Consider the following 12,426-nt stretch of genomic DNA (forward strand, 5'->3'; position numbering starts at 1 on the left):
TCCACTAATGGATAAAGCTGATTTTTTTCTCCCCATTTGTGTATTAAATTATTTTTAAAAAAATATATCCATGACAGTTGTAAAGGTCTTTCTCCCATAAAGATAGCTGGGAAGCAAATCTGACTAATACAAACCTGTGACATCTTTCCCATCTCATAGACCCAGATCAGTAAACATTTTCTCTAAAGGTTCATATAGTAAATACTTTAGGCTTTGAGGACCATATGGTTTCAGTAACAAATACTTTGCTATGCTAGCATGAAAACAGCCCAAGAAAATATGTACACAAATGGTCAAGATGTGTTCCAATAAAATTTGGTTTATACAAATAGGCAACAGGCAGGATATTCCCAAAGGCCATAGTTTGCTGACGTTTGTCATGCAAGCTAGATGAATTTGAAAACACTTTTTTCAAGGTTATTTGGTAACAGTTTAAGAGTGGACTTTGATGTGGCCTGGTTCCCACCAGGGCACAAGCTGAATTATTGATCAAGGATAGGTAGTGAAGAAATGGTCGTTAAGGAACATAGGGAGCACACTCTAAAAAGAACTCTGCAGGACCTCAAGTACACCTAGTGAGAACTGCTCGTAGCAGCAGGTCCATCTGGATATGATCCATGCTAATGCCTAGAAACACATTGATGCCTCTGGTCATAGTTCCTGAGATGGCTTTGGGGACAATTTTCTTAGACATAAAAGTCAATAGTCATTACTCTTCTCATAAAACAGTCTCTGTTCACCTCAGAAGTTGCTCAGCTTCCCTCTGTCAGTATCAATTACTCCATTAGCATTCCATTCATAAAATACCAAAAAGATTTGTTAGGCACCTTGGAATATTCTTATGACAAGATTACCAAGCTCTGTCACAGATGTTTATTTTATCTCAGCTTAGCAGAGTACTAGACAGAGTGAATCTCCTGCTGCCATTAGTTTGACTGCTCAGTGGTAACGGACATAATGTGTGGTGTGAGTTACTATGGCTAATTCAATGGTGGGACCAGGCCCTGTGAGGGGACTGAGAGGACAAAAGAGTAATGCTAGAAGTCAGGGAGTATTTTGCCCTCCTTATCTTCACAGAGAAACAAACTCTAACAGGCAGTAATTGTTTTCTCTTATGGACCATGCACCCTTCATGCTTTAGTCATGTTCTATCTATTCTGGGAAACTCTCTAGTCCTTATTTAACTAATTGGGCTAACTGGGCTTTAAGGTAGTGCTTGCAACTACAGTTGGCCTTAGCCTCACAAGTTAGATAGATAGATAGATAGATAGATAGATAGATAGATAGATAGATATAGGTATAGCTGTAGATATGATATCTAAATATATAGCCTTCTATTTAGCTATATTGGGCTAAATTTTCTCCTATTTCCCCATAAAAACAGACCTAATAAAATCCCATGATGCTAGATTTCCAGAACTTTCAAAGGGCTTACTACACTGGAGCTCATCTTTTGCCATTCCTAAGACTCTGAAAGAATGCAAAATACACACTTATTCCAAAGGACAGAAGCCAAGCATTTTGGAATACTCTGGGATAATCACAATGACTACTGATTTTGACCTTTTCAAGAAAGGTTGTCAGTAATAACAGCTTCTTTTGGGCTTGGGTAGAAGTTTGTATAACTGTTACCCTTAAATTAATATTATTTTTCTTTATTGACTTATTTGCGTATCCCTTGCTTTCTATTTTTGTAGTCATCCAATAGAGCTTTGGAAAGGATTATATGTCTGAAATCTTGGTGTCAATTCTAGGGAAGTGAAATAAAAGAACCAAAAGAATGACCCAGGAAAAATGGTCTGGATGTGGACAAACAGTACAGAGAGTAATATAGGACAACTGGCAATTCTCAGGCTTTATCCCCTGATTTGCTCCCCAGCCCATCAAAGCTTTTTATTGCTAGAGGTTTTTTTTCTCTGCTACTTCATCTCCAGAGGGACCACCATTTCCTTAAATCTCTCCTAGAACATGCTCTCTTGAATAAATTTAATAGTGAAGAAATCTTAAAAACATCTCTCGATTCTTCCTAATACCATCCTATTGTTTTACCTTTTATATGTAAGTACTAATATTCCTTCTTAGTACAGTTGCATGTTTTCTCATTAACAATCTTTTGTTCTCATCTTCCCAGCAGGAGGTGATGCTGTTTACCTCTGGGACGCATGCTGTACATAGTATTGAGTGAAGGCTGTCATCCAACAAGTTCTAGAATCTGAGGCTGAAAGATACCAATGTGTCTTATTATAATGCAACTCAGAGCATCCAAGGTTAATCACAGGAAGGAAAATCTTCAGTACTTTTACAAAATGGTCTCAAATCTGTCTCTACACATCTTGCTTTTTCCTTGTAGCTCTCATATTTTGATTAATGCTTCCATCATCACACACATAGACAGATTGCTACTATCAGTTAACAATCTGAAACTGGTTTTTGCAAAATACTTTTTTCTCTTATTTAAAAGGATGTTATTAAATGGATACCAAAGGAAACAAGGGATATAAATAGTGAGACCATATAAACATAAAAACAGATTGGCTTGTGAAGCCAGACATCATTCCTTCAGCAGTGACTGCCTTCCCCATGAAAGCAGCTTCTCGTGGGGAAAGAAAAATGAGACGTAAGATATAATGGTGTGCTAGCAAAGAGACTTGGCCTGAAAAGATAAATTTCTAGGAAATGAGGTACTGGGAGTAAGACAGGTGCCGTCACTCTTCTTTTCAACTGGAGAAAATGTATGCATGAAGTAGGTGGAATGAAATTCCCAAACATGAAGAGCAAATTGACTCCAACACAAAGTTACAAAAGGTGGAAGAAAGGAGAACTCATTCATTCCTTCAGTAGACATTTATTGAGCACTGCCATGTCCCAGGCACAATCTAGGTGCCAATACACCTGAAATATTGTCTTCATGTCTAAGATTGCACTTCACAGGGGACACTGACAAACCAGAATGGTGAAAAGTCAGGTATCCAAAAAAGCATAATAGATGAAGAATGGTTTTTGGAAATTAGACTGTTTAGATAAAGAGAAGGTAGTGTAGGGACCTGGAAATGGCCACCCCAAGATATGTCTCTTTGGCATGAGGATTATTTGAGGCTGATTGCTTTTGATAAACTGGGACAGGGAAGGAGGCTCTGAGGAATGGAACTTGCCCTTTGTTAGGACAAGTTTACATTGTAAGGTAAATCTCTATCTGTAAAAGGTGCCTCCCTCTCTGTACCAGGAAGAAGTAAGGAGATGACCTTCTCTCTAGAAACTCTTAATCAATACCAAAGGCAAGGACTTAAATCTGCATTTTATTGTGCTTTTCTGGTAACCTCCTGTAACTGACTTCCCTCCCCCTCCCAACGTTGGCATTTCTTTAAGGATTAAGCATCTTTCCTTAGGCTAGGAACTGATTGCTGTGCTCACCTGTGACCGCCCAGCTCCAGACACTAGACTTGCCTCCTGCTACGCCCTCCAAGATAGCAGACCCACTACCTGCTGTGTCCATCAAGCACTGTGCCGACAGGGCACTCTTGTGACTATTGTGGGAGGGACATTTCAATCATATGTGAAACACCCTGTTTGGGGGTATATAACCACTCTGTGTACCCCACTTCTTCGGTGCCCTTTCTTCCTTCGGGAAGAAAGCCCCCGGGCCATGGTTCCTCATAAAGCTTTGTTTAATTTTCTCTTGCTATTCTGTCTCATGTGAATTTAATTCGTTCTCCAGCCAGACGAACCCCCATTTGGGAAGAGAAAATGTCTTCCTCCCCTACAGTAGATATGACCAATGATCTCAAATTTGTAAAGGGGCATTGAATGAAAAAATGATTAGATTTATTTGGCAGATTGCAAAGAGCAAAACAAGGAACATTTGCTAGAAAACTCAAGGAGGCAGGCTTTCACAGGACGAGATTATTAACAATGGTATGGTCTGCTTGGAAAGAATGCCATTTCTGTCCCTGGAAGTGTTGGAATAGATTCTGAGTGTGACAGAGGATAGAATGAATTATTCAGCAGCATTTTCAAAGTGGAGATTTGAAAACTCCCAGAGATTCCCAAAAATGATCCCAGTGATGAGGATTTTTAGGCTGCTTAATTTTAAAACTGCAGATGAGAAGCAGGCTCTGAGGACTGGAATTTTGCTTGCCCTTTTGAGACATTTGCGTTTGTGAAGGAAGGGGGGATGACCTTGTAGGGACCTGAAATTGGCCACCCCAGGATATGTCTCTTTGGCATCAGGATTGTTTTGGGCTGATTGCTTTTGATGGGCTGGGACAGGGAAGGAGGCTCTGGGGGGTTCCCTTGTTGGGACACATTTACATTTGTAAGGTAAATTTCTACCTGTAAAACGTGCCTCCCTCTCTGTACCAGGAAGAAGAGGAGAGATGACCTTGTCCCTAGAAACTCTTAATGGGGAAGGCAAGAACTTAAGTTGGTTGCTGTCTGGCAATCTCATGTAACTGGTTTAGGGTGATGGTGTCTAACCTTTCTAACCTTTACTTAATCTGATTTGATTCTTGTCTAAAAGTCATGGGATCACCCAATGACCAGACCCCACCTGCACTGATACCATTTTAACTTTTTTTCATGTTCTTTCCTTTGTCTTCGTAAAGAGATGACTCACATACCTATGCCTTAAATTTAGCCCTAACCCTCAACTCAGGGCAGCAGCAGGAGCTCTGACTGCCCGTGGGTCCTGTCCCCATGCCAGCGGGGGCAGCAGCAGTGGCTCTGCCTGCCCATGGGTCCTGTCCCCATGCTAGCGGGGGCAGCAGAAGCAGCGGCAGCAGAAGCTCTGACTGCCCATGGGTCCTGTCCCCATGCTACACTATTCTCTAAATAAAAGAGCACTACTGCCAGATCTTAAGAGTCTAAGAAATCTTTCTTTTGACTCCTCGGCTCACTGACCCTGCATCATAGACCATGCGCCTAGTTATAAAAAATTGAGCAATGCCTAGAAGTAGATGCCTAAAATCTTTCACTTTTTAACATTAATTTAAAAAAAAAATTAAAGTATGAAGCGTTAAAATACAAAACAATGTGTTTTGAAAACTATTTTTGTCCGTTTGTATGCCCTAATGTGTAATGAAATTTTAATTGGTATTTTAATATATATTTGGTGAACAAACCAAACATAACATAAGACAACGTTTCAAAAATTATGTGGTGTAGGGGAGGAGGACATTTCCTCTCCCCAAATGGGGGTTCGTCTGGCTGGAGAACGAATTAAATTCACATGAGACAGAATAGCAAGAGAAAATTAAACAAAGCTTTATGAGGAACCATGGCCCGGGGGCTTTCTTCCCGAAGGAAGAAAGGGCACCGAAGAAGTGGGGTACACAGAGTGGTTATATACCCCCAAACAGGGTGTTTCACATATGATTGAAATGTCCCTCCCACAATAGTCACAAGAGTGCCCTGTCGGCACAGTGCTTGATGGACACAGCAGGTAGTGGGTCTGCTATCTCGGAGAGCGTAGCAGGAGGCAAGTCTAGTGTCTGGAGCTGGGCGGTCACAGGTGAGCTCAGCAATCAGTTCCTAGCCTAAGGAAAGATGCTTAATCCTTAAGAAATGCCAACGTTGGGAGGGGGAGGGAAGTCAGTTACAGAAGGTTACCAGACTAGCACAATAAAATGCAGATTTTAAGTCATTGCCTTTGGTATTGATTGAGAGCTTTTAGAGAGAAGGTCATCTCCTTTCTTCTTCCTGGTACAGAGAGGGAGGCAGCTTTTACAGATAGAGATTTACCTTACAAATGTAAATGTGTTCTAAGGAAGAGCAAGTTCCATTCCTCAGAGCCTCCTTCCCTGTCCCAGTTTATCAAAAGCAATCAGTCTCAAATAATCCTCATGCCAAAGAGACATATCTTGGGGTGGCCAACCTCAGGTCCCCACAGTGGCAATAAATTATTTGTTGTTTTCCATAATCAATTCAAGATAAATTAAACAGGATGCACTCTTTATTGATTGGAAATAAATATATATGTGTTTTATATGTATTTACATTATTATAACATTTAAAATAAAATTAATGATGTACTTTTCATTTATTGCAGTATTTTAAGTTATTTTTATTATAAAATATCTTTTGCATATTTCAACATCTTATAAAACTTAAAGAACATTAATAAATGCATGTGTACGTTTCAGCCAGTACAGGATATATAATATAATCTGGAAATTCTTTTTGTGTATTTCTGTCTTCCTCATTCTTCCAGAAGTTATTAGCAAGTTGAATTTTTTTTAAAGAAATACCCTTTTTTTATTTACGGATTTACCACCATGGAAGCATTCCTAAACAATATATTATTTTTTTCTGGTTTTGGGGTTCACTTAAATAGATTTGTACATGGTTACCTCTGTTCCTTCCAAACTTGCTTTTGAGATTCATCGATTTTGATGCATATGGCTGTAGTTTTACATCTTATTATCTCTTTATTCATTCTATTGTTGTAAAACACGTAGGTGATTTCTACTTATTTGTTATTATAATCATTCCTCTGCATGTCTCTAGGGCACAAGTTCAAGAGTTTCTCTAGAGATACATTCAGGACCAGAATGGCTAAATCAGAGGGTATACAAATAGCAAATTTACAAGGCAATGCCAAACTGCTTTCTGAAGAGATTGTAACAATTATATCTACACCCTCAGTGGATGAGAATTCCTAATACATCTCATTCTCACCAATAAGACAAGACTTATATTGACATACTTAATATTTGCTCGTCTGATTGTATGAAATTCTGTTCATTGTGTTTTTAAATTGTAATACTTGATAACTGATAAAGTTAAGCATTTTTTCATGTTTAATGACAATTTGGGTTTCCTCCTTTGGGAAATTTATGTGATTTTTTAATCTCAGTTTTCTTTTTAGTATGTTGACTTTTGTAAAATTGACTCATAGTAGTTCTATATTCTAGATACTAATATTATATTGATAACATGCACTGCAAATATCTTTTCCTAGCTTGTGGCTCCTTTCTTCATTAGATTTAAGGCATTTTTCAATAAAATCAGTGCTTTTATTTTAATGTGAATGATTTATCAAAGCTTTCCTTTATAATCTCTTTCAGACATTATTGTGTCTTGTCTTGAAATCATATATTATCCTTAATTTATATCTGTAATTTTTCTTACAGTTTTGATTTTCACTTTTAAGTCTTTAATCTACCTGGGATTGATTTTTGTTTGTGATAAGGTGAGAATTCAATTCCTTTCTACTTACAAAAAATATATACGAATAGCCAATTGTCCCAGTACCATTTATTTAACGGTTCATCATTCCCCTACTGTCCTACAATGCCTCTAATATGGCCTTCAATGACCCCCACTTTCTAGGATTCAGGTTTTTGTCTAGTGATCTCCCCTAGATTTAGCGACTTGGTTTTAGTGAATAGAATGTGGCAGATGTAATGGGATATCACTTCTGAGATTAGATTGTAAAAGACTATGGCTTCTATCTTGGATGCACTGGCTCTATCTCGTTATCTCTTGGATTGATTACCTTCATAGAAGCCAGTTACCATGTTGTAAGGCAATGTGATGGACAAGTGTCAGGACTGCCAACAGCCGTATGAACAAGATTGAAAGTAAATTCTTCCCCAGTGAAGCCTTTGAGGAGACTGTAGAACTTGCCTCTAATTTGACTGTAACCTCGTTAGACACTGAGCCAAAGGCACCCAGGTAAGCTGTGCCTGGATTCCTCACCTGCAGAAACTGTGAGATAACAAATGTCAATTATATTAAGCCACTAACATTTGGAGTAATTTGCTATGACGCAATTGAAATTAGTACATATGAATAGTCAATTTTTTAATTTTTTTAGTCTGTTTTGATAAGGTGCATCTTTCTAAGATTTTACCCAGTTTACCAAAGTTTTCAAATTTATTGAAAAAAAAATTTTTTTTGAGGAAGATTAGCCCTGAGCTAATTGCTGCCAATCCTCCTCTTTTTGCTGAGGAAGACTGGCCCTGAGCTAACATCCGTGCCCATCTTCCTCTACTTGATATGTGGGACGCCTACCACAGCATGGCTTGCCAAGCAGTGCCATGTCCACACCCAGGATCCGACCCGGCGAACCCCAGGCCGCTGATATGGAACATGTGCACTTAACCACTGTGCCACTGGGCCAGCCTGGAAAAATATTTTAATATCTCATAATCTGCTTAGTCCATATGCTTCTGTCTTATTTTCCCTTCTTTCTATTGCTTAATATGGCTTCTCTGTTTTTTTCAGTAATCATCTTTACAAAAGTGTATCTATTTTCTTAGTCTTTACAGAGACCCAAATTTTGACATTTTCTATTCCTTCTCTTTTTGTTTTCTCTATTGCATTAATTTATGCTTTTATATCTTTTTAGTTCTTTGAAACCTGTGACTATCTGTTACATGAAAAATGAAAAATTCAAACATCTGGTCTTAAGGGGCAAGGTTCTTGAATTCCTTTGCAAAAGAGAAATTTCAGATTTAGAAAACATGTCTTGGGCACAGTTGTATAAGTTCTTAATAAATATTTGTTGATTAATACAATTTTGAAAAAACAAGTCATCTGGAGAACAATTTCCGGTTCAGGGAAGCAAAGTCTGCCAATTGACAAAACTGCTTTTTAAAGAGTCTGATAGTCGAAATTATATTTCCTAATCTAAGTATTAGAAAATGTAGTTTGAAAAGTTGAAGAGAGGCTGTGGAGAGATTGAGATCAAGATTTCAAATTGGATATTTAAAAGTCTGAGATATACGGTTGTTATTTCTCCCTCTGATAGTATATCCTGAAACTGAGGAAATTATTTCTACATATGTTCTAAGAGTGAGCTTTTCTCTCACCTTTCTGAGTCAATCACAGAAATACAGTGTATAGATATGACTCTATCTTGTTCACACCACAGTAATGCCACAAGGAGGAACATCACAACATTCTGTTTCAACTAGATTACTCACTCACTTCTAATTACTCCCTTTGCTCAACAACTCCCTTGAATCAGGACTCACTCAGGGATGGTATCCCAAGAGCTCCAAGGGCATTTAAATTTCCATATATGAGAAAAAAAGGTAGCTGTCAGTGTCTTGGGAGAAATCTTCGCAGAAGCAGGGATGCATTCAGCTTTACATTATTTAATCTGAGTTTATTTCACTAAAAAGAAAGAGCTTTCCAGTTCATGGGAGGACATCCCTGACCTTGGCTTATGGTCCTTGTAAGTCACATAATTGCCATCCTCATCTGTTTTTTTTCCACTCCTCTTTTCTTCTTCATGTGTCCAGGGGAGAGGAGAATTTGGAGTCCTTAGTTTACAAATGGTTTCAGAGTCCAGGATGAAGAGGAACATGGGACTACTGGGCACAAGAATAGAACATTTGCTTGGTTTGGCCCATCAACTCAAAGACTCCATTCTTATTAGTGCCCTTTATAACCATGGATCTGGACTTGATTTAGAATGATTAAAAGTTTGGCCACCCTAAATGAGCCTACACCTGGACATTTCAGTCCAATTCTTTCTGTAATGTGTGACGACTCTTGATAAAACATCCAGGACTTTTGGGGAGGCAGTATAGATTGTGTGTAGCTCTTATCTTGGGTTTTGGCATCTTTTAGAGCACAGTGAAGAGCTTCTTCCTGGGTACAAGTGTCATGAAGGTAATCAGAGAAATTCTAAATATTCAGAGGAATAGGATAAAAGAGCAACAGGTATACGATCAAGTTTATTTACAAGGTTGTTTAGAAAGACTAATATCTGATAGCATCATAAAAGTCCTTATACAAGACAAAACAACTGAATGAGATCCAATTCTTGTCAATCACTGAGTGAGTCATTTAGCTATTTCATTCATGAAACATTTATTAAGAACCTAGTCTGTGCCAGGCACTGTTTTCTGCACTGAGGATATAGCAGTACACATCAAAAAGTATTTACTCTCTTAGACTTTATACTTTTGTGTGTGTGTAGTGCTGGTTGTAGCGCAAGGGTGAGAAAGGTTGGCTCTCTACTACTTACTAAGGAGGGGCAGGGATATTTTTGGAGTCTGGTGACATCAAAAGGGAAAACTTGAATAATACTGGCACAAAATTTGACAAGTTCAATAATGCCAGAGGCCATCACAGATGCATAGAGTGGAAAGACTAATGTCAGAAAAAGAAATTAGATCCTGTGTTCTGCCATTTTTAGCAACTTCAATTTAGAAGAGTTGCTTAGACTTTCTAATGCTCAGATGTTTTATTTGCTATAAATTTATCTCAAAGTGTTATTGTGAGGATTAAATGAACTGAGGTTGTGTTCCGTAAGCATTTCTAACTGTAAAGCAGTGATTGTTCAACCCTTAAAGCTCACTAAAAAAACAAAGAAATAAAACATAATATTGTCAGTAGTAGTGGTTCATAAATGTAGTGATTCTCAAGGCACAGTTCATATCTCTAGAGAAATGAAAGGGCCCCTGGCTGATTCTGAGGTTTCTGATATCCCTCCATGCTGAAGGAATATATGTTTGTGTGGGCCCTATGCTTCCCTTTGAAAATCCTTACTCCAACATGTTTTGTTAAGTATTGTTTTAATAAGGGACATCTACATTTGGAATCAATACAATAAAAATATTTAGTAAAGAAACTATTAAGTTTGCTATGGCAGCTATATTCCAGTTAAAGTGTCTTGCAATTTGGATCATAAGCAGTCTTTCCAAAACTTTGAACCAAAACACTATCATTTAAATTATACTTTTTATTTCCTGAGTATGTGCACTCCATTGACATCAAACCAGGGCATTTTTCCATGTCCTCTGCTTCCTTTTCCTCCCCCAGGACTGACTCTCATGGAGAAGAAGAACGACTCACTGGTGACTGAGTTCATCCTTTTGGGAATACCACACACAGAGGGGCTGGAGACTATACTTTTTGTCTTGTTCTTGCCCTTTTATGCCTGTACCCTGCTGGGAAATTTGTCTATCCTTGTGGCTGTTCTGTCTTCCACTTGCCTTCACACACCCATGTATTTTTTCCTGGGGAATTTGTCTGTGTTTGACATGAGTTTCTCCTCTGTGACTTGTCCTAAAATGCTGCTCTACCTCATGGGATTGAGTCCCATCATTTCCTACAAGGCCTGTGTCTCCCAGCTCTTCTTCTTCCATTTCCTTGGCAGCATTGAATGCTTCTTATATACTGTCATGGCCTATGACCGTTTTACTGCTATCTGCTATCCTCTGCGGTACACAGTTATCATGAACCCTAGAATCTGTGTGGCCCTGGCTGTGGGCACATGGCTGTTAGGGTGTATTCATTCTAGTATCTTGACTTTGCTCACCTTCATCTTGCCATACTGTGGTCCCAATGAAGTGGATCATTTCTTTTGTGATATCCCAGCACTCTTGCCCTTGGCGTGTGCTGATACATCCTTAGCCCAGAAGGTGAGCTTCACCAATGTTGGCCTAGTGTCTCTCATCTGTTTTCTCCTAATCCTTGTATCCTACACTCGAATCACTATCTCCATCTTGAGTATTAGATCAACTGAGGGCCGTCACCGTGCCTTCTCCACATGCAGTGCCCACCTCATTGCCATCCTGTGTGCCTATGGGCCCATTATCACTGTCTACCTGCAGCCCACACCTAACCCCATGCTGGAAACTGTGGTTCAAATTCTGATGAATCTGGTAGGACCAATGCTGAACCCTTTGATCTATACTTTGAGGAATAAGGAAGTAAAAACAGCCCTGAAAAAAATATTGCACAGGACAAACTATGTTTCCGAGAGTTAGTAAGAATGGATGGATGGGTTGATGACATGGAATTCTTTCTGTCGCAACATACTAAATTTCATTCTGGAATCCTCACGTGACTTTTCAGCACATGCTGAATGTTGTGGATCACTATATCATAATACTTCATCTTTTTGTCTATTTTATTTTTTTGTATTATCTAAGTCCTCTCCCTCCAGCTTCAAAATAATGTAGTTTTGGTGGTTGTTATTTTGCTTCTCTTCTGTGGAGAACCTCTTGACACTAACAGGAAGGAAGATAGTCTTTGCCATTGTACCATTTTGTCCACCTTTCCTTGTTTACTTTCCTTGAAATTTTGTGTGAGGCCAAGTCTATGAGAAAGGCAGTTAAGTAGGAGAAAGAGGTTTTAAATAACTGATTAAGAGGATGATAGAATCTTCTCTCTTTTAGTATTAACAGATTAAATGTCAGAGACAAAATGAAATGTTTTCTTTTTCTTCCTCAACTGTTTGAAAAGGGAATAATTTAAAATTTGTCAGCCAAAATGTTCTCTTCTCCATCCCATGCTTGTCGTCCTGCCTGATTTCTCTGCCTGAAGGTCCTTAGGTAAATAAGATTGACTCCAACTGCATAAGGAAAGTGAAAAGCTTTGTGACTAGTATCCTAGACTAGGTGTTTCCATTTCACTACTAGCTAATAATGTTATTATTAATGTGATAAAACAGTAATTTTATCAGGTCAG

General features: G+C 38.6%; 1 protein-coding gene across 1 annotated transcript; it reads left to right on the forward strand.

Annotated features, from left to right (window-relative positions):
- Positions 1 to 10,784: 10,784 nt before the first annotated feature.
- Positions 10,785 to 11,723, forward strand: OR10D3 (olfactory receptor family 10 subfamily D member 3). Its single transcript, XM_001501828.2, has one exon. It carries the CDS (start codon positions 10,785 to 10,787, stop codon positions 11,721 to 11,723), a length of 939 nt encoding a protein of 312 aa, XP_001501878.2.
- The last annotated feature ends 703 nt before the right edge of the window (positions 11,724 to 12,426 follow it).

This window comes from Equus caballus, chromosome 7 (genome assembly GCF_041296265.1).
Source record: "Equus caballus isolate H_3958 breed thoroughbred chromosome 7, TB-T2T, whole genome shotgun sequence".
Lineage (NCBI taxonomy): Eukaryota > Metazoa > Chordata > Mammalia > Perissodactyla > Equidae > Equus > Equus caballus.

Excerpts from the sequence above, each read along its gene's own strand:
- OR10D3 (XM_001501828.2), top strand. The coding sequence starts at position 10,785 with ATGGAGAAGAAGAACGACTCACTGGTGACTGAGTTCATCCTTTTGGGA.